Genomic DNA, 24,110 nt, shown 5'->3' with positions numbered 1-24,110 from the left:
AAAATATCCTGTTCAGTCTTTTAAAAATATGAATATTATCGATTCTAAATTAATATTTAGAGATAACATTTAGAGATAAATATAAATAAGTACAAATAGAAAGATTCAAATTTCATGTGTCACATCTTCCAGAATCTTATTTTCTTATTCTAATGCAAAATCTCAAAAATAACTTGAAATTTTCATTTTTAAAACTATGAAAAAATATGATCGTATATTTTTATATATATCGAAATAATAAATATATGTATATTTTGTTAATACGTGTATATATATATATATATATATATATAATAAAACTAACAATTTTAATTAATCAAACGAGTAACGTGTTATAACTATCAAGATACGACATATATTAAATTGTACATATAGAAAAATAAGAAGAAATTGAATGCACATAATCGAGTACAACATAGTTATTTTCTCTCTTTGAGAAAACTTCCGAAAAACCGAATAACATTTTGGGACTATACTCGTCTATAAAATTAAAAGAATTAAATTTTTACGATTTTGAATCACTTTAATAAAGTTTATCGAAATATTTTTTTACGGGAATCCGATCCGATCCCGATTTCATTATCGCTGGGTTCTTTCACCGTTTCTCTGTTAAATAGATATATAATAAATAATTCAAATCGTAGCATCTATAGAATAAATAAATGAAATTAAATACAGTTTTAAGATCATTTTATGCGGCTATATAAAAAAGTTTCTTTCAAACTCGATCGAGACAAAGAAGAAAACTGAAACGAGAACGGAGAAATGTCCGGGGGCAAATTACGCTATGTATAATACGATATAACGGTTCCTTTTTTTTAATTATTGTAAAATCTACGGTATTCTATTGAGATTCGTTTCGGCTCGTTAGTTACGTATACCCTTATTATTCGACTTTCGCTCTCATTGATTTTGCCTTTTTTTGCTTTTCTTATTTCTATTCACACTTTCGAAATCTTTCTTAATTTTTCTTTGTTTAATCGATTTAATATAAATACGCATAGTTTATTAAATTTATGTAGAAATGAGTATATCTTCGCAGATTGTTAATAGCATTCAAATGTAAATAAAATAATATATTTCGATAAGAAAGAAAATCAATAATCTCTTAGTTCTTTCACAATCACATTTCAAACATTTATTTTATTTTCTAATTAAATCTGTTTTCTAATTATTTACTGCATTGATGATGCGAAATTACGATCGGAAACAATTGCGTAAATCATTCTAATAAAAATATTTATTATATATATTTATAAAAAATATAGAATTTTGTTATAATTGTACGCAAATTATTAAACAATAAACAATAATCTTATAAATGACAACAAATACTTAACATTTCGAACGTTTTTATTAACTCGCAACACAAATATATAATTTTTCACTTATTATATTTAACAAATAAAAATCAATGTTAAATTATTCTTCTTTAATTTTATTTAGAAATCTGGTCATGATAATGAATTTTCGTGCATATTTTTCACATTATATATTCGGATACATGTTTTGCATAAATGCATTCTATATAAATGAATACAATAGATACAGATAGGCAAATATTATGAAACTAATCGATTAAATAAAGATCTAACTTTTTTCGAGAGCAACAAATTATTTATATCAATCTGATATCATTGATGATATCGTTATAGGCAATATTCTTTCAGAAATAAACTCATTTTTTCGTATAATTTTTATTTTAAAATTTGATCACATTGAAAATTAAATTAAAAAAAAATTCTGAAGATAATGATTTCCGAGTCAATGAATGAGAAATGATTGAAACTTTGCTGTTTTTAAATTATTAAATTTTGAAATTTTTTAAATTTTTCTTTCGATTCTCGAAATATCGTCATTGAAGAAAAGAAAAGGATAACTTTTTAACGCATTTATTTCTTATTCTCATCATTCGGACCTCTCTCTCGGAATCGCATCTCGCTTCACTGACTTATCCCAAAATCCTAGACAAGTTTTGAAAAACGTTTTTATTTCCAAAACAAAACGTAGTACGTATTTTTAGAAAGAATGACAAAATTTTTATTTATGATTTTATATTGCGATATAATATATTTTTAAAAAAATTGTTCATTTCTACCAATAACTACCAATTTCATTTATTTTTATCATTATTTTATTTAAGAAAAATGATTCGATAATATTTATCTTTATATATATATATATATATATATATATATATATATATATATATATATATATATGTATGTATGTATATGCTACTAATTTTGCCTACCATTGTACGATACTTGTCTAACGAGTCTATCGGTTCCTCTATAATGATGCAATTCATCAATTTACAATGTCATTGTACGTGTGTGTGTGTGTGTGTGTGTGTGTGTGAGGTATGTACAAGCATATTATGGATCTATTGTATATAACTTATCCTTCATCATTTACCACTAATAACAACATTATCAATATCAATTATTTTCAATGAAATCTTTTCAATCAATTACAAACAAAATTAATATCGTGAAAAATGTTTCACAAAAATATTCTAATATATATTAGAAAAAAATAGAAAAGTTAAAAGCATCGGTTAAGTTATAACAATCAGCTTTGATTTCGATTTATCGTTTACAAACTATTATTATTTATAATAATCGCTTAAAAAATAAAAAATAAAAAAATAAAATTATATGTACTTTTCATATTTTTTAAAAAGTAAATAATAATCAGATAGAACAGAACATTAACAGTTAAGATGAATTTAAAACGAAATAAAAAAAAAACAAAACAAAATTTTCAAATTGCTTAATATACGTGTATAATATAAAAAACAGAATTAACAAATGAAAATAGTATCATTTTATATCACAAAATATTCCAAACTTCATTAAAATTCGCAAATATGCGACTTGACATATCGATACAACAGTGAGAATAAGACAAACGTGTCGTTCATTCAATATTGTATGGTAAATTAATGACTTATAGTGTAACCTTCATTTTAAATCAATTTCCAAACTTCTTGTTCACATTTCTTCTACCACTACATATATGGATTATAGGCATAATTATAATCGATTCACAATTATAATACGTTCAATTATAAAATCGGTTAAATCGTATTGATATAAACCTTTTGATATTATTATCTTTTAATAAAGAGTTAAAGCATATAATGTATCGATAATGATTCGATTCAACTTATTAAAGAATAAAGAACAAAAATAATATATTTCAATATTATTTCAATAAATATTGATATTTTGAAAATCAATTTTTCTTACATAAATGTTGGAATTTTATTAAATTATGAAACGCTTATTTTTACACGTTATCGCATTAAAGACGACAAAAAAATAAAGAAATAAATATTATAAACTAAAAGTCGCAATAAAAGAAACGAATATTTCTATTTAATTGATCGATTCAGATACTTTATTGAAAGATTTCATTGCGTTTTCACGATTGATTCTCGTTGTTGATTTTTTGAAAAGACTATTGATAAAATATTCGAGATGTAAAAAACAAATAATGTAACATTAAGAATATTATGATCTCCGATACGAACGCATCAGTTAAAAATTGAAAATTAATTTTATTTAGATATATGCCTAAGTATGTATATATATGTATGTATGTCCGTATATGTATATATCGATATACACATACATGTATATAATTATACCATACGTGTATATATCGAAAATTTATCGTATAAAGAAAACAGGTATATTCGAAGAAGACCGATGATAATAAAAATAAAATGTATAAGTTAATTAATATAATATAAGTGATATAGTTGATATTAACAGTCAATAACAAATATTCATAAGATATGAATTATACATGGACTATATATTTATTTTAAATGCAAAACATTTCTATCATTTTTTTTTTTTTAATACTTATGTTAAATAAGTATTTATGTCAAATTTGATATAAAAAATGAGATCAATTTTTATTAATAAAAATGTTATATTATTTTTAGATATTTAAATCGAATCGAACGAATCAAATGTTCGAATAAATATTTAAATAAATATTGATCTAGCAAATTTATAAAAGATATTAATTTATATATAGAGATATGAAATATTATTCGATGACAAGTAAAATTATTTGATATGAAATAATTCGATTATAAAAATTTACACACATACATACGCGCGCGCGCACTCACACACATACATAAAATTGATATTTATATTTAACAATACGAAATAAATAAATATAATCAAAAACAAAAGAGTGCAAAGTATACAAAGAATACATACCTTCATATATGAAAAAAATTTGATAGAAACCATTGATAAATATTTAAATCACACTAGAGAAAAGATAATCACACTTGGATTTGAAAATTTTTGAGAAGAATTGTGAAAAATCAGCGCAAATAAATAAATCAATATAATAAGGGGAAATGAGGAAAATTTATTGAAATACTTTCTTTATTCCCGATATTTTATTTTTTTAATTTTGTTTACGTTTTGTGTACAATAACATACGCGTGAAACGATCACAAAAGTCGATCTAAACGATAAATTAAATATACCGATGAGCATGTTAAATTATTGAATTTCTAACTAATTTAAAGAATAATACTGGCAATCATTCTCTGTTATAAATAATATATGTAAAGTCACAACACGATACTTGATATATTCCCCCGACGAAGAAAATCTTTGAATGAACTGGAAGAAGAAAATCAGAAAGACAAAAAATAAAATAACATCACGACGACGCGAGGTCTGACGACGCACTGACTACCCGCTTCACTGCTCCCGACTCACGACAGCCTAACACTTGGGCTCGCCAGAGAACACCCATTGCACCGACATGCCAAAACTCATCCTCCCACGCGATTCTCCTCTACACATACCCGTCATCTTCGCTCTTTACTGATCGGAACCAAGTGATCCACTTTACCAAATATCCAACACCCTACACCACCACGGACGAGAAACAAAATAGGCGTGACATCTTATGGGATCTTTATGTTATATGTTCTGAAATACCAACCTCAAAAAGATCACATGGTGTTTCTCACGCCATCTAGCATGTTATAATTTAAATACGTATACAAAATTAAATCGTTCAAAAAATACAAAATAAAAATCTAAGCTTTATATATACGATTAATATTAGCAATTGAAACGAGAATATTTATTATCTATAACAATTTGACAAATATTTTTACCTATGAAAAATATAATCGCGCTTGCAATCAATTTAGTTTATCTTATTTCTTATAAACATACAATTGTATCACTGACCATACACATTGATATTATTATGTATTATATATTAAATAATAATGATTTTCCATTGTCACTTGGATGTTGTTGCAAAGTAGAGACTTTTATCCTAATCGTCGACATCTCATCCATCCTCCTTTATTCTCAAATAAGTTCTCCTTTTGCAAAATATTCAAACATTTGGTTGTTGTGTAACACAAGCAACAAAAAGAATTTTAAAGAAAATCAACGCGGAAATCTGAAAACAAATTAATCCAAATTAACTTTCTATCGATATTTTCCATCAAAATCACGGAAGTTATGGATGATCGGAATAATAATTGTCCCTTACATATGTACAATCTCAAACTTCGTTTCGAAGAATCGATCGAAAGCAAAGACAGAAACCGAATGGCACACTGTCTCAACTTTATTCCCGATTTTTCAAATTTTATTTCCTGAAATAAATTGCTATGCGAAAGCTTACGCGTCTATCCGATTAGAAATTGCTGCCTAGTTATTTTGTATCTAACCGGCTAACGAACTTCGATTTTCTACAATCTCATTCTATCTTAAATTTTAACGATTTTTCTTTATTTTTCATCGATGTAATAAATTATATTAATATTATATAAATATTTATAAAAATAATGCAATGTATAACTTAACCTGAGCTAGTAAACAAAAAAAAAAGGAAATGTTACTATTCATGTAATAAATATCTGCGATCATTATGCTCGTGAAAAATTCTACATAAATACAACCAATCAATCCGTGTCCATTTGGAATTTTTGTTCTACAACATGATTGAGTGAGGGGAAGAATCAAAATGCATGCAATTCACTATTAGATGCGAAAAATCTGTATTGCTATTGTAAAGTAAGAAAAAAAAGTAACAATAAAAAGTTTGTATAGACTGAGTTATAATGTCATATAATGTAAGAAAAAATGATACATTATAATACAAATAAATAAGGATAAAGATTGAAATTCTAATAAAGTAAGATATAATAATAATGAAAACTCAAACATTTGAAAACATCGAATAAAAAAATTGAAATTTTTGAGAATTGAAATACAAATTTTTTAATTGTAGAATAAAAATTTAAATAGAAAAAAAAAATAATTACCTTTTCGCGTGATCAATGATTGCTTTATTCTCTTGAGGGAAGCACTGACTCTATCCCTGTATCGAAAGCGAGTATTTAAAATAAAAAAATAAAAATAAGAAACGTATATTAACGCATCCGTTTATCTTCTTCAATCGATGAACAAGCACTGATTTTAATTTCGATTTCGATTATTGTCATTAAATATTATTAAAGTTAGTATGTTCTAAAAAAACGGAAAATATCATAACGAAGCGGATAATAATCTGAAAATAAAATTGTATTAATGGAATGAAAGGAATATAAAAATAAAAACAATATATGTTTTTTTTTTTCATATTTTCTTTCTCTTTCTCTATTGAACATTTGTTAAAAAAGATATTGTTATTTTTAAAAAAATTATACTTTGAATGTTCATTCACTCGAATTAATAATATTCCATATGAGAAGTATTCGACAATTTTTTCAAAATATAGAAAACTCAAAATTTAAAAATTCTAAGAAATCTTAAAAATCTTAAATATTAATAGTAGCAAGTCTTTTCTACCTTTTAAACTTATATATTTTCAATAATCAATATTATCAATTATATAAAAACTATACATACATATTATACAATTAATTATTTAGTAAAAAAAAAAAAAATTACAAAAAATACTTACATATTCTATTTCCTCGATACAGATAATTTTATATCTCTTCCATAAAATATAATCTGTTATCATATCATTCATATCGAAAATCCTTTTTCCCTCCTTCCCTTTTTCTCTAAAATAATCTCAGCAATCGGTTATCTGAGCAAAAAGAAATCAAATTTTTAACTCAAATTTATAAAATGTATAAAATTAAATTGATTTTTGTATTAAAATAAAACAATAATCTAGTTCAAATCTTATTTTAGAAACATATAACAATCTAGTTCAAATAATGAAAACGAGTAAAAAAAAAGAATAAATTATTCTTGAAAGAATTATCAATTATAATAATATTGAATAAGTAATTCATAAAGTCGAGCATAATGCGAACATGAATTGTCTATTTCCTGAAAAGACTTAATTAATTATAAAAAGTATTCTCGATCTTGAACCTTTTAGCGTAAAATAGATATAAAAATAATAACATACGTGTTAAATATACGAACAGATACATTTGGAAAAAAAAATTTATTAAAATATATGTGAAATACGTATATGTGAATTGATTATAACGATCTAGCTATTTTCATTTAACTATATGAATAAAAGGAGTAAAGAAATTTATAATAATTTTGTTATAAAAGAATAAATCAAATTTTTTTATCACATTAATATGATCGAATTATCGAATTATCTTATAATTATCGTGATATGTGCAAGATATATTTACACTTATAACATTTTCAAAGATATTCCATCTTCCAAATTCCAATCAAATGACAATATGTTACAGAAATTCAATTCTCGTACAATGATTGAATGAACAATTGTTTATACAAAACATAATCTATAATTAAACTTAATAATTATATAATACAATATTTTAAAATAATAATTTTACATAATTACACAATAAAACGTGACCGATCATCACAATTTTCAATTGCAGACTGATGACATGCGCGTTTAGATGCGCACCGATTCATCTCGTCGTAAGATTTTAGCGTCTTTCTGATTGGCTGGAACGACATGATTTCTTATTTATTTCATGCGCGAAAATTGAAATATAATAATATGTATATTTTAACTATAAATTTTTATACATCTTACAAAAAGATACACCGATTAAAAATATAATATAAGAAGAAGATTATTATAATTAATTTAATATAATTTTATAGTAGTAATTTTATAATAATTTTATAGTTATAAAATTATATTAATCAATATTACATGATCTTATTTATAATTGTGAAAATCAATATCCATTTCTTTTTATAATTTATTTTCATGATTTTTTTATCTTTACTTTTTAATTTCCAACAATATATATAAAAACATGTACGTATTTATCATGTATTTATATATGTATTTGTATATATTTGTAATAAATCATTATGTGATATAAAATAAAGAATTAAAATTTATCAACATAAACTTTTTTTTTTATACATATATTCTTTAATATTTCATCTTATTTATATACATTTATGTATATTTTTATATTCTATTAATATTCTTAAATATATATATATATATATATATATATATATATATATATATATATATATATATTTCGATAATAACAATATAATAAAAATATATAATCATAAATTTATTATTTTAATCTTTTAATTCTTATTATTTTGTCTTTCTAATATGTATATATATATATTTTTTTTCATGTTTTAAATTATATTATTATGTAACATTTAATTATGAATACGTGTATTCTATAATATATTATAAATTGTAGAATGCGCTATCATCAATACCTACATAACCTTTGTATGTAAAATGATTACTTATATATACATACAAAGTTATATATTAACATATACATAACAAACAATTTCATTAAGATATCATAATATACAAATTTCTATAAAAAAAATACTTTTTTATTATTCGATTTATTATATATTCTGTTCTTCTGTAAGTAGATATTACAAATACACATACATGTCATTGTACCATTTAACCTATTATTATCATTGATTAATTGTCAATTTTTAAACATATAATGTTGAAAAATATTTATAATATTCAGTATTTTCTTGACATTAAAATATACATATTGAATATAAATATGAAATACTTGAATGTTTTTAAATTATTGTTTATTACAACGATTTCCTTTCTTGTTTTACGTTTTATTTTGAAATTTCATCAATTTCATAAATATTCATATAATCAAAACAATTGCCATAAAGAATTATCTTTTATAAACTATAGCAAATACACGAAATTATGGCTACAAATAAAAACGTTATAGTTCTTGTACCAAACGGTCGTCGGCAAAATGTTGCGGTAACTCCAAATACTACAATATTACAAGTAAGCCGTAAAATTATTAATAAATTATTTATGTAGATATTTTTTAATTTCACGTTAATATTAATTGAAATATTTTTTTTCTAGATACTGGAAGAGGTTTGTCAAAAGCATGGATATAATGTGGATAATTATGATCTTAAGTAAGTATTTATTACAAAAATGAAATGAAAATAAAAGAGTGTAAGATATCAAGATAAAATATTTAATTAAATATATTTAATGTACAGGCATTTCAATCATGTATTAGATCCTAATGCTATATTACGTTTTACCGGATTGGCAAATAATGCACAATTAGAAATGATTCCTTGTACAAAAATACGTTCTACTTCCACTGTTGTAATAGGTATACAGTTAGAAAATGGAGAAAGATTGATGAGTGAATTTATGCCTAATGTAACATTAGCTGAAATTTTAAAAAATTTAAATGTCAATGAGGATTTTGAAAAAGTTACATTGATTTACATGCATCGTGAGGTATAAATAAATATATATATATATCTTATTATTAATATTAATAATATATATAATAATATATAACATATAATATAATAATTAAGTTTGAGAAAAAGTTGATTAATAATAATATCCAATAAGTTTTATATAAATTTGTGTTTTATTTTTATTTTTGAACTGATTTTTAATGTTATGTTATAGTTATACATATATTTTACTCTTTGTCTTAATATATATATATATATTTATTATTTAATTTTTTATAATATTTAAAGATAATATTTATTATTTTAAATATTATTAATCATTAATTTAGAATGAAATCAAAAAAATATATCGAATCAATTTAATGTTATTTATTGATTTTTACAGATTTCTGGAACAGAAGCTTTAAAAAATACAACTTTAAAGTTATTAGGAATCAATAATGGTAAAGCTATATTACGGCTGGTACATAGAAATCCCAAAAACATAGATAGTGTTACTTCAGCAACATCAAAAATGGTTAATAAAAACATTGATATTGATAAAAAAAATTCTAAAAATGATTATTTATTACCAACAAATTCTAATCAAGTATCAGAATCTAATGTATCTACAAATCAAGAAATGCAAAAAATAAAAGAATTAGTAGTATGTTCTCAAAACATTGAAAAAAAAACAAAAGAAATAATAAAAGAGCAAAAAGAAGATAAAATAATGCCATCAACTAGTACTGATAATTGTGTTGGAAACCAAATTTTAATGCAATCGTGCAGTAAACGTGAATCAGATGATTTAAATAATATAGAATTTGTAAGATTTGTAAGATATATAAATCCTTTTTTTTTTTTTTTTTTTTTTGTAATACAAAATGTACAATCTTTTTTTGTTGCAGTTAGGTGAAAGAAATGCTTTGGTATTTAATCAGGCTACAATTCAAGGAACGTTCAGAGATGAATTACCAGATGACTTTTATGATTTAACAGTTGATGATGCAAAAATATTATTAAGAGATGCTAAACGTTATAGAAAAGAATTGGAAGAAGCACCTCTTTTAACAAATGTTCAACGACAGTCGAATCAAAAAAAACAAATATTAAATCAATTAAACAAATATCATTACACGATAATCCGTATACAATTTCCAGATCAATTTGTCCTTCAAGGTTTATTTCAACCAATGGAAACTGTACAAGCGATCAAAGACTTTATAAAATGTTATTTAACTGATGAAAATAGTGATTTTATAATCTGTAAGTAAAAGTAATATTTCATATATATAAACAAAATAATGCAGAGATTTTTAAGAAATAATATTGCATTTAAAAATATTAAATTTATCTAATTTATAATAATTTATATATATATTATATATATAATATAATTATATCTAATTATTTCAAAAATTATAAATAATCCAATCAACATTTTTATACATCAACTATTATGTTTGTTTCTAATGTTTAGAATCAATTCTCCAAAGCTGTTCATTAATATTCTCTATTTAATGTTTAAAAAAAATTTCTTATTATTTTTTTTATTTTCATGTATCATTAATTATCATTATCTATATCCGACGCTTTTTCCGCAGATATATGAAACATCACATATGCTTTTAGAAAGATTTAAAATAATAATAGAATAATCTTTGTATTTATAAAAGTAAATTATCATACAAAAACTGGCATTCTATAATTTTTCTTTAAACCAATTAAATTTTATATTTTATTTTTCTTAGAAAAATTTAAAAAGAATTATTAATAACAATATTTATATAAATTACATAATTAATGATAATAAATATATATACTAAACTAATTTCAACCTATTTAAATTATACTACAATATATATTATGCTGAATGTACGCGTTTATTATAATTAAAAATACATATTTTTCTTATGAAATAGTTACTACACCACCAAAACATATTTTGGATCCTAATTCTCACTTAATTAATGAAAACTTAGTTCCCTGTGCTATTATTCATTATTCTGGATCATCAACTCTCAAATCGGATGTGAAACAAAAATTTACAGATCCTAAGAAAGTTGAACTGCAAGTCGCTAAAACTAGGTAAATGATATAATTTATATTTATTATAATATAAATATTAATTTTTTTTAATATATTATATTATTCTATTTTAGAAAATTAATGATAAATCAAGAAACTAAAACAATAAATGAAGATGTGAATATAAATAATGTTACAAATAGTAGATCAGCATTTAATATGTCCACTAATAATGAATCATTAAATGAAAAAAAAAATAAAATTCCAAAATGGTTAAATCCATCACCGAAATAATTAATTTTTCTTATTACTAACAAATTCTTGTAATATTTCAGAGTAAAATATAATAATATTTTAATATGTACATACATATATACACAAGTAGGCATATATATTCATGTATTTCATTTAATATTGTAATTGAATAAACTTTTGTATAATAAAAGACTGAAATATAAATGAAATCAAAATTAGTATACAAATGTTATTTTATAAAAAAAAATATTTAAATCATGAGTTATATATATATATATAAATTTACCCTCCTTTTTTTCTTTTTTTTTTTTTTTTTTTTTTTTGTCTATAGTTAAAGATACTATTGATTTTAATTCTTTCTGGCATTTTTCCAAGTAATAAATATGTATACTTCGTATAAAATAATTAATGAGAATTTCAATCTATTAACAATCATTAACATGTTTTTCGATATATATTATTATGTAAATAAAAATATTAACTTTGTAAATCAGGAGGTACTGTAGTGGGTGATTGTAATTGTAAATGCAGAAGTCGTCGAGCAGATCCACCTATTATATTTCCAGTTGGACCTGAACCACCAGCTTCTTCTGTAATACTTTTTATCAAATTATCTTCTACGACATCAGAGTTTTTATTTATTTCAGAATTTTCATCTTTTTCTATTTCAGATTGCAATTGAGAATCTAACAATCTCATATATTTATCCATTTCATTCCTTTTATCTTCATTGTCTTCACCTAAGGATCCTTCTGAACTTCCTTCAAATTCTCCTTCATTTCCAGGAACAACTAAATCTAATATGCCTCGCAATGTACTGTCAAATATGTCCGCATCGAATTCAACTTTTCCATTATCTTCCGAATCGTGTATTATATCAGTTTCAACTGAAAAATCTCTGAAAACAAGAAAAACACATAGAATGAAAACAAATAATATATACAGCATTCTTTGTAATATCATTAGAATTCTAACATGTATAACATACTCTAAAAATTGTACACCATCAATATCACTATTTTGATTCAAGAACATCTGTACTTTTTCTTTAACACTTAACGATTCTTGTTCATATTTCTTGCTTTTAACATTTCCCCATTTTTCGTTTAAAAATGTTTCTAACTGTACTGGATCTACATTTAACCAACTATCACTATCTGCAGGACTTAATGCAACTTCATCTTGAACTATATACAAAATATAATATAAAGTAACAATTAAATACTAACGAATTATTAAATGAACATTAATTTTAAAAGATTACCATGCAATTCAATATCATTAGTCTGTATGTTTTCCCATGCTTCTAAAACTTTTTCAGCGTCGCTTTTATTATTTTTGATATTAGAATTATATAAGTTAAAATACTTCAAATAATAATCTTTAGCTGCATTCAAGAGCTTTTCATATTCTTCGCTGCCTTTTAACAAATTTCTAAAGTAACCACTAATTTCTAAACGACTTAAATATGCATTTAAAACATCGTCATTTGCTTTTAATTTGTCCGAATCATTAACCGATGTTTTTTCTCTTTTTCTACGTTCTTCAATTGCACGAGCAACTAACATTTCTAAGCCACATGCTATTTTAATTCCAAGTATATGAGATTTGTACTTTGAACAAGTTATAGGTGGTATATTCCAGCCTGTTCTTGGATCACCTGTATATCGACAATGATTTGCCATTGCATACAAACATTTAGTCATTTGTATATTAACCATAATACGTTGTTCAGGAGGGAAATATCTCATGGCACGACAAACCTGCAATAAATAAAAATTAATGACAATAAATTAATTTATTACAAGTAAAATTTATTTGAACAAAAAGTAAGATGATAATAATTCAATTTTTACTTTTCTTTCAAATGGATCAGAATGACATATAGTTCGAATAGCTAATGCAACTAATCTTGGTTCTTGTTGAAGTATTGAAATTGCTTTTTCCGATAAAAAGACTCGAGCTTTATGATTTCTTTTTTTAATTTCACCAGGATAAGTATTAATTCGCTTTCTTAATACATCTTGTACTTTCTCAGGAGCCCTGTATAGATAAGGTTCCTCCCAAATATTATTTAACGAATCCAATAATGTTTTATGTTTATCGCGAACAATATGCAATTCACCATTATACATAAATACATGATTTTCACATGTTTCAGGATTAGCCCATGGGGGTAAGACATTTGCAGCTTCTATTAAAAGAAATTCACCATCAGAGTCTATAATTTTAGCGATTAGCCCATCAAAAGTTTGTGTAAGTTTAGATATTAAAAAAACTGTAAACCATTCATCAGTTATATCTTCATCAAAACATAAGCGTACATAAATGTGAGGTAATATATTACATTCTGTAAAAATAAAAATAATATAATATAATATAATGATTAAAATCAATAATTTATGAGATTATATAATATTTTACCTTCTATAATTGTAGAATTTTCAATGAGTTTTTCTAATAATAATGCTTGTTTCGTTCTAGGATGAAAAATCAAATTATCATTATGCCAAATATAATTTTCAATGTATGATGCAATTTCTTCATTGAATTTTATAATTTCTTGTGTAAGAATTTCCTCTGTTACGGTTATTAAAGGCTTCGTATAACAAATTTTTGGATAAAGAAAACATTCAAGAACATCATCTTCTTTAACTTTAGATACTTTTGTGTAAGCCATGGTTTCATCAATGTCTGTAATTTCTTAATGAAATGAAAATCACTTTTTATCGTAAATAAATTTTTTACTCAAATTTATAAAAATATAAAAATCAGATTTTCATAAATATCGATACTGTCGTGTGCGCGTAAGAAAAGAAATTTTTGATACAACAAATTTTTCTGTTAAAATTGATCGAATCTTATAAATTGTCATTTCTATATGATTATTTATATGTAATTTATTCACATTTGCAATAAATTTATCAAATATTGATATTTATTAATTATTTTAAAGATATACAAGGCAATCAAAATATTACTATATTATAATAATAAGTAAAATATTACTTATCACAATAAGTTCTAATATCCATTCAACTATAAGTAAGTTCGCTTACACGAATCATCGAATATAAACAAACCAAATCACGTGATACATTACGATTTCAGCTATTGGTTGGTGAATTATCAACGTTAGTATACTATCCTCCTTAAAAGAAACGCTATTGAATTGACGATAAAATCATAAAAATATTGTTATTGCAATTTAAGAATATACATATAAATATGTGTAAATATGTGTGTGTGTGTGTGTGTGTGTGTTACAAAAAATGTTAATTAGGAATACTATTTAAAACGAATCTAATTTTAAAAGATCAAGAAAATCAAAAAAAAAAAAAAGAATAGAAAAGAAAGATAAAAAAAAGAGAATGAAAAATCATCTGTTAAAAATTATTTTTTTTATATTAAAAATAAATTGAAACAAATGAATAATAATAAATTAACAATAGATGATAATTTAAAAGAATTCATGATAATAAATAAATAATAAATACAATGATATTGTGACAATTTTATGATATGAATGATAGATAGGTATCAAAATATCATTAAGAAATCAAAGTAAGTAGAATATCATTACAATATCATCAAAAATCTTGATTTTTGTAATAAAATGTAATATAATGTAATAAAATAAAAAAGATAATGTTCACGATAATGCTCATTAAGACATTCATATTTTTTTTTAAAACATTGTAAAATTTTATTTAATTTCGCGATAAAATTACGAAATATATATATATATATATATATGTAAAATGTAATAGTATATAATATATATATAATATAATCTATCTTGTATAATTAATTTTTTTTATCTATTTTTTTTCTTTATTATTGTTACATCACGATTTCTTTATTAAATAAATAAACGATAATAATATTTAAATAATATGTATATAATAAAAATGAGAAGCGAAATAAATTTTGATTATATTATGTAAATATATATGTAATTTTTATAATCTTTTACTCAAAATTAGATAACCATTGGTAACCATTTATTATTTATTATTTTAATTAAGAATTAATTAAAAAAATCTCTCTTATTTAATTAAAAAATCAGAAATCTTTAGAATATATTATTATAGAAATATTGAATTGCAAGTAAATAGTTTTACTTGGATGTTTAATAATATTATATTTAATAATAAAATTATTGATGTTTTATGTTCTATGAAAATAATAACAACACGTATTATAAATGTCCTTAAACCATATTTGTGTATTTAAGTATATGTACTAACAATATAAGTACAATGTGCATGTGCTTAAATGTTAAATGTATATAATTCTTAAATATAAGATAATTATAATAATTAAAATATATTATTGTAGAAATTTATTATTATTTTTCCCTTTTTGATAATCAGTATAATTGATTATATAATTTTATGTTTTTTAACCTATAGATCAATGTTATTTATCAATTAATATTTTAATACGAAAATTTTATGTACTATTCTTATTTACAATTTTTAATTAGAATATCTTAAGCATGTCAGAGAAGAAGAATAATGTTGATAAATAATTAAAGCAGAAGATAATGCTACAATAATAAAAATCAATAACGTAAATGAAACCAAAGCCAGGGGTCTGGGTATCAGAGTGGTGTAACCAATACTCCCAATATAAGAAAGCAAACTAAAGTATGCCTTTTTCTTTTTCCATCCATTATTACAAGTATGTATATACTTATGTGGTGTACTTCCCGTTGTATTGCTGACACTTACCGGATTCATCACATCATCTGTTATATTAATCCTTCATGTAAAATAATACAAGTCAATAATTCAATACTTTATATATCCCACTTAGAAATATTCAAATTCTACGTAGATATTTTTTCATAAATATATAAAATGAAAACATAAATTAAGTAGATTTTCAATACACGGTACATATATATATATATATATATATATATATATATATATATATATATATATATATATATTTATTCATATGATATATATTTTAGCATTTTGATCACAAAATAATAAATAAATCCAGAATAGATCAGTCGATTGAGTTCTTCGATAAATTGTAATTTTGATTTCAATAATAAATTAGGAATCTACATATTCGATTTAAAGCTACCTCTATTTTTTAAATATCTGTATATATACATATAACATTTTATTGCTGAAATAATTGTTTTTATATTTTTACTATTTAAAACTAGATGAAAATATGTTCTACTGCGAAGAAATAATATTGCGATCATTATTTTTCAAAATTATAATTATTAAATGTGAAGATGAATGGTGTCAAAATATTATCTATTCTATCCGTTTACTATTAATTATCTATCTATTTGTAAATAATCAACAAAATGATAAATGCACATGGTTTTAAATTTAACGAAAAAGATATTTATTTATCTTTCCTCTTAATACTTCTATAGACGTATGTTACGAAAAGTAGCACGACTTATTTATCTGGTAAAAAAAAAAAAAAAAATATGAGAATAAGAAAATCCCATTTGTTTTGAAAGATGAGATTCAAATGTATATATATATATATATATACATATTTCACCGAGAAATCCAGAATCCTTAAAGAGGAAGAAATCTTCACTCGAAGTTGTCTTGATTCCTGATTTTAATTGATTTAATTTTAATTAATTCTTGCTCTAATATTTTCATTTTTGTCAGATCGTAATTAATACATATACTTTATTTCCCCCTTTCCCAAAATCAATCACTAAAAAAATTTATTATTGTTTATTATTTTTTTGGCATTATTCTCGGCTCATATTTAGCTCATATTCTCTATTATTATTAACAATTATTGTTATTGTAATCTAATTTCTGAATATATCATTTATTTAAAATTTCATGTTTTCATTCAAATTTTTTTTTCATGTTTCTTAAACATTATATATTAGAAATTTATAAATTTAATAAACATAATCTACGATAAAAGTAAATTTGTTACAGAAATAAATATATATATATATATAATATAAAAACATAGTCTTTTAATGACAAATATTGGTATAAAAAATTTATTCATAATGTACAATCACGTATAAAAAATATTTTTGAATCATATTTTGAAATAAGTAGGAAAAACCAAGTTCTGATTTGATAAACAGCTTAGAAATTGTTTATTTATGCTTTTTTTGTTATATAGTATATACATATGTATAAATATTTGAATCTAAATAAAAAGAGCCGGAAAATATATATTTTATTAAAAGCCAATACATAAGAACTATATCTTTTAAATTTAATAAGAAATAGACTGTAAATAAAATAAAATTTATATAAATTTATATCTTTATCAATGAAAAGAAATAACATCTGAATAAAAATTTTTTTTTCATTCTTTAAATACGCATTGCGAAGAATATTTTGCTCTATATTTTGTATATATAAAATTATAATTAATATCAATATAAAATTAAAATTTTACATGAATGCACAAACATTCACGATCTATAATGATAAAAAATATGCCTATATAACATAATTAAATGAAAGTACGTGATGCAACAATTTCTATTTTAAATATGAAATTTCAAATAATGCATTCTTACCGTTGTTTACAGTTGCAACATTTACATTTTTGTCGGCGAGCATGGTTACTCCATTGGCGACGTAATTCACAAAAATTATTTAACCATCTACAACTTGGTTTCGGCGGGGTATAGCAATTCCATTCCATTTCTTCAATACATTGATAAGGTAAGCATGCGCTTACTGTACCAGCATTAGTGGGTTGAAATGTATTACAATCCGTAGGAATAAAACATCCTTCGTTCGTATTTCGACATAAACAAAAGTGAGAATCAACTACAGAACCTCTTTTCATGTGAACATTATCATGGTTTGCTATATTGAGAATGAAATTATTAGAAACATTTTATCTATATGTTAAGTTTATAATATGTATCTATTAATAAAAATAATTTTCAAAATAAAAAGATGTAAAATTATTTTTTTAAAAAATTTAATTTATAATTTTTGATTTATTTTTATATACAGATATTACTTAAATTGTTTTTTTATTAACCCTTTGCAGGATTCGAAGACTTCACTATCGAACTATTTGAAATTTTTATTAAATTCGTAACATTGTGAGTAAAATAAATCATAATTATTTCACGTATTCCTGCAACGGGCAGTTACTTCGGCGTATTCATATTATATAGCATAAAGATGAATGATGAAAGATGAGCATTAGTCTATGTAACTGTACATGTATATAAAATTCTACGTAGCATATACGAATCTATATCAGCTTTTCCTCTCCATGAGGAAATTCTCTTGGCAACGTTGTAGCTCTGCACAATACATCAGCCTCATGTATAGAAATAACTGTATATTTTTCAATTTAGTCTTCTTCTTCTATCGATTCGAGTAGAATATATCGAACTCGAGTTTATAGTTTTTTTTTTTTTTTTTTGTATCTTCATTCTCAAATTCAATTCTTCTTTTTACGTACATTTTTACCTATATATAAATATTGAAATTGCTTCGAATAGCTACTAACATGAGCAAAATCTTCGATTGAAAAAGATTTGTAAATGTTATATATTTATTAAATCGATCAGTAAATTCATGAATATATATGTTACTAATATATAGTTAAAACTTTAATTTGATAATCATTTATATTATATATATTTTAATATTCCAGAACATATAAAAAGTAAGAATATAAAGTAGTCGTATTATGGAAATTTTAAATACTATTTTGATAATGTTATTCGTATTTATAATAATTCTTATATTGAAATTGCCACAAAATAAATGTGTAGAATTTGATTAAGATCCGAAAGATATTTATTTTTTTAAAGCCGGCATTCAAAACCATTATATAGAATGTTGTTATTGGAAATCATTATAGAAAGAAAGTGATTTATATCATGCAGAAATAAATCGAAAAGAAAAATGATAACTTTTTATTTAGCACTTTTATTTAATATAGTGCTACAACATCTGTGTATATAACTTATTTTTCTTATTGATTATATATCTTAGACTCTTGATTTCTTTTTGCATGAAAATGCACTGTAATGGAATCTTTATTATAATTATTTAATGCAGATTTTCACACTTTGTTATCCCTGAAAACTACAATTATATCATCGATATAATAATCTCTAAAAGAACTCCAAATCTTGAAGAACTGAATCTATAAATTTTTAAAACAATTGTGTTTCATTGCAAAAATCAAATATTTATGATAGTATAAATTTGTACTACAAATTGAGCATATAATGACAGTTATTTTTTTTGGGTTAATTTTTTGAAGCTATTAGTAAAATAAGTGTGGTGTAAATCTATCGTTATATTTATCATAAATTTTTCATATGTGATATCTGAAATTATGACTTCGTTTAATTTCGATAAGATCCCATTTTCTATTTTGTTTTTTTTTTCTTCTTCTTTGTGTAAAATAGATTGATTCTTGAAGGATATAATTAATATTCTCCTTGAATTTTATTTTAATAGAAATCTAACCATCTTATGTTTTGCTAATAAAGGATAATAATTTAATGAATATAATCTGATACTTTGATCGAATAAAATTGTATGGTAATTGTTAAGAAATCTTTAAAAATTATGAAAGGATTATTTATACCAATTGTAGAAACAATATATGTATCAAGTTTTCTACTTATACACTCTACGTATACACTTCTGATAATAGTTTTGTACGTAAATCTTTTGTTTTGTAACAAATCAAATAAGTTGAATCTTTTTAGAAAATTGACTCCAGTAGTAGCTTTTTGCACAACGAGATGGCTTTGATGATCAATCTCATTCTGTTATATTTCCTTTGTAATATAATGGAGATTAATTTTTTTTTTAATTTCAGAAATGATTCAAATGCATAGTTTTTCGCATTTGAACGTGATTTCTTTCCAAATGTTTTATAAAAGAAACAATTCGATGGAATCTTTCAATTTTATCTTTTATTTTTCTTTCATAGTTCTCTTTGCATACGATGTTGGCATTAGTTGTGATTCTCTTACTCTTTATCCTTTTAGTCTTTTTTCTTTTTTTTTTTTTTTAAATTTTTTTCCAGATTTCGATACGAATGTGATAATATGTTAAATGTATAATATATGTAATAATATAAAATGTTATTGTTAATTTAATAAATCGTTTAACAAAAATAGAAATTCTTTATTAACGTAGAACGTAGAATTTTAAGATGTTGTAATCAATAACACCTCGATAAATATTTGATTCTCATTGTTTTTTTATGTATTTAGTAAATATTTAAAAATTTCGATTCCGACTTGAATTATTTCGATATATCCGTCATTGTATTGTGATAACTCAGTATTATACATATACAAGTATAAAATATAATGTAAACTAGGAAATGATGGGAAAAAAAAAAAAAATGAAAATTTGAAATTTGAATGAAATGAATAATTGATTAAAGCAAGAATAAATATATTTCATACATTAAAGCAAGAATAAACATATTTCATACATATTGTAATGAATTCAAATAGAATGTTAATAGTAAACTGACAAGAAAAGAAAGAGAGATACTAGAAATATAGTATATTAAGAATGAAAATAATATAAAAATAACTTTTTTTGACAATGAAAAAAGTAAAAAAAATTAAAACGCGTGAATATGTATGTGTGTATATATATATATATATATATATATAAGAAAATTTGAAAAATGAATAAACAAAACAAAAATAATAAAAATGAAGGAATAATAATAAAGTAAAATAAATGAAAAGGGAAGAAAGGAAAGAAAAACAATTCTGTGATTATAAATAATATTGTACACAAGTGATAAATTCTATCAGCAAAATACAATAATTTTCAATTACATGAATAATATTTTGTTAATGTAGATATATTGAAATGTATATTCTCAAACTATTTTATTTAATCTAATCTACAAATGCAATAGATATGTATATTATTTACTAACAAATATATATAAATAATCAAATAAATTAAAATTTTATCTATTATTTTGATTCACTTCTTATTGAATGATTTACCTTATATATTTAAATTCTTTTTAAATTAATTATAGATATATATAAATTATATAAAAAAATATAGTTCAAAAGGAAATAAACAAGAAATACTTAATAATATTTTATACCATAAATTTTCTTTGACAATAAATTTAATATAAATCTTTTATTAATTATTATAATGAGATTTTACTTTTAAAGGTACAATTCATAAGAATGAAATAATTTATCAATTGAATAAAAAAATAAAATCATTATTTGATTTTAAATAAAACAATATTATTAAATAAAATACAGTAAATATTAGTAAACAAAAATTAAAAAAACAAATATAAAATATGAATTTTATGTATTATAATATTTCCAATTTATATATATTTTTTAATATACAATTACATATATATATTACAATTATTTTTAACATTAATAATTGTCTTATAAATCTTTTCTATAATATGATTTGTTTTAGTTATATACATATATCATTTTATATATACATATTTAATTAAAAATTTATATCGTTTAAAAAATATATTTGTTTTATATGTTCATTTAATATTATCTAAAAAGAGGTTAAGGATATATATTAATAATTATAAATATTTATTACTGATAAACTAACCACAGATATTGTTATCAACATACACTTCAACTTCTTCTTTTCTTTTGCACTGTGACATATTTGTTTATCAAATTATAGGATTAAACTTAATTTTGTAACAAGTATGGTACTATTTAATTGGTAATATGGTAATATGATTTCAACTTGTTGGCAGAAATTTAGTTTACATGTTGGTTTGGTTTATTGAGTTCTGTAGGAGTGAAGATCTTCTACTGTCTTATTAAATGTTTTTTTTATGTCAATACTATGAATTTGATGATGGACATGATATATGATATCTTGATTAGTTTAAATTGATAAATAATATAACATATATATGGAAGAATACTCCATATCATTATTCTTAATCTCTTTTATATATAATTAGATCTTTTTTATTCACGGAGAGAGCAAAATTGCTTGTCCATTTTAATCTTTCACTTTAATAGAATTAGTAATTTTAACAAATATATTTCTTAATGAAAAAATATATGCGTAATGATTTAAAAATATAAATTATAATAATTTTAAACAAAATAATAATTTTTCATTATATGAATTATAATCAGTAGTCATCATATATATATTTATTAAAATTAAATGATTGTTTAAATTATTCTTAATAATAATATTAATTTTAAAGAAACAAAAAAAAATTTTTAAAAATTGAAATTTATTAAACAATGAAGAAAATAATTAAATAATAAAATAATAAAATAAAAAAAAAAAATAAAGAGAAAGAGAGTGAGGAGAGAAAAAAGAAAAACTATTAAATTAATGATTAAATAATAAATAAATTTGATTATTATTCTAATATTTTTAAAATAAATGTTAATAATAATAATTATGAATATATATAAAAAATAAAATATGTATGAAATGTTTGAAATTATACGATATTATTATATTGTATATATACATATATTTAATATATTTTTTTAATATATTTTATATATTGTTGTAATTAAACTGATTTGATTAAAAATATAATTAAAAACAATATTTAAAAAAAACTATACATAAAATATAATACTAATATATATATTTTTATTTAATAATAATAAATTAAATAATTTTATAATTTTAAAATGTAATAAAATTAAATTAGATATTTAAAAATTAATTTAAAAATATATATTTGTTTTAGTTAAAATATATGTTTTAGTTACATGTTATTTTATCATAAAACTAATGTCATTAACAAAAAATATTATGTTTATAATATATATGTATATACATTTAAATATATTAAATATACAAAATACCGTATTCATTACACATTATATATATTACATAAATATTAAGTATATATATATTTTCAATTATTGCATATTTTTTGAATAAAGTTATTTATAAATTATATATTGCTTTATGTCTTAAAATATAATATTGTTTACTTTACAATAGATTATAAACATATAATATTGTTTATAATTTATTTCAATATCGAGTAAAAATAATACTACATTATAATTAGTTAATTATATATACATTATTATACATACTTGTAGAAAATACGAATGCAACAAAGTACGTACTA

General features: G+C 21.8%; 3 protein-coding genes and 2 long non-coding RNA genes across 12 annotated transcripts; 2 read left to right on the top strand and 3 right to left on the bottom strand.

Moving 5' to 3' along the window:
- Window positions 1-5,111: 5,111 nt before the first annotated feature.
- Window positions 5,112-7,900, bottom strand: LOC147656993 (uncharacterized). The gene is made up of 4 exons (XR_015293226.1): window positions 7,679-7,900; window positions 6,976-7,107; window positions 6,335-6,579; window positions 5,112-5,463 (listed from the first exon to the last, which is right to left on the bottom strand). It is a non-coding gene; the product is annotated as an uncharacterized LOC147656993 (long non-coding RNA).
- A 781-nt stretch (window positions 7,901-8,681) lies between these two features.
- On the top strand, window positions 8,682-12,214 carry LOC100866415 (tether containing UBX domain for GLUT4). 6 transcript variants are annotated; one of them, XM_086911743.1, is made up of 8 exons: window positions 8,682-8,883; window positions 9,184-9,285; window positions 9,370-9,425; window positions 9,513-9,762; window positions 10,114-10,545; window positions 10,619-10,976; window positions 11,633-11,798; window positions 11,873-12,214. In XM_086911743.1, the coding sequence occupies exons 2-8, from the start codon at window positions 9,199-9,201 to the stop codon at window positions 12,030-12,032; spliced, it is 1,509 nt and encodes a 502-aa protein (XP_086767869.1). In that variant the 5' UTR covers window positions 8,682-8,883; window positions 9,184-9,198; the 3' UTR covers window positions 12,033-12,214. The 6 variants fall into 6 exon arrangements, with proteins under 6 accessions (XP_086767869.1, XP_086767873.1, XP_086767871.1 ...); XM_086911747.1 differs by having other exon boundaries at window positions 8,684-8,883; window positions 10,114-10,245; XM_086911745.1 differs by having other exon boundaries at window positions 8,684-8,883; window positions 10,114-10,536.
- On the bottom strand, window positions 12,121-18,703 carry ecd (ecdysoneless cell cycle regulator). Of its 3 annotated transcripts, none has more exons than XM_012489170.3 (6): window positions 18,541-18,703; window positions 14,418-14,687; window positions 13,850-14,343; window positions 13,258-13,756; window positions 12,982-13,180; window positions 12,121-12,891 (listed from the first exon to the last, which is right to left on the bottom strand). In XM_012489170.3, the coding sequence occupies exons 1-6, from the start codon at window positions 18,581-18,583 to the stop codon at window positions 12,471-12,473; spliced, it is 1,926 nt and encodes a 641-aa protein (XP_012344624.2). In that variant the 5' UTR covers window positions 18,584-18,703; the 3' UTR covers window positions 12,121-12,470. The 3 variants fall into 3 exon arrangements, with proteins under 3 accessions (XP_012344624.2, XP_012344623.2, XP_086767868.1); XM_012489169.3 differs by having other exon boundaries at window positions 14,418-14,696; window positions 18,541-18,682; XM_086911742.1 differs by lacking the exon at window positions 18,541-18,703 and adding an exon at window positions 15,003-15,084 and having other exon boundaries at window positions 14,418-14,696.
- Window positions 18,537-22,789, bottom strand: LOC147656991 (uncharacterized). Its single transcript, XM_086911749.1, has 2 exons — window positions 22,592-22,789; window positions 18,537-18,835 (listed from the first exon to the last, which is right to left on the bottom strand). Exons 1-2 carry the CDS (start codon window positions 22,647-22,649, stop codon window positions 18,537-18,539), a joined length of 357 nt encoding a protein of 118 aa, XP_086767875.1. The 5' UTR covers window positions 22,650-22,789.
- LOC147656992 (uncharacterized) lies at window positions 18,551-18,927 on the top strand. Its single transcript, XR_015293224.1, has 2 exons — window positions 18,551-18,688; window positions 18,746-18,927. It is a non-coding gene; the product is annotated as an uncharacterized LOC147656992 (long non-coding RNA).
- Window positions 22,790-24,110: the final 1,321 nt, after the last annotated feature.

This window comes from Apis florea, unplaced genomic scaffold (genome assembly GCF_048593485.1).
Source record: "Apis florea isolate Af1SG1 unplaced genomic scaffold, ASM4859348v1 contig_3367_pilon, whole genome shotgun sequence".
NCBI classification, from domain to species: domain Eukaryota; kingdom Metazoa; phylum Arthropoda; class Insecta; order Hymenoptera; family Apidae; genus Apis; species Apis florea.
This window is presented reverse-complemented; position numbering and strand designations above follow the sequence as displayed.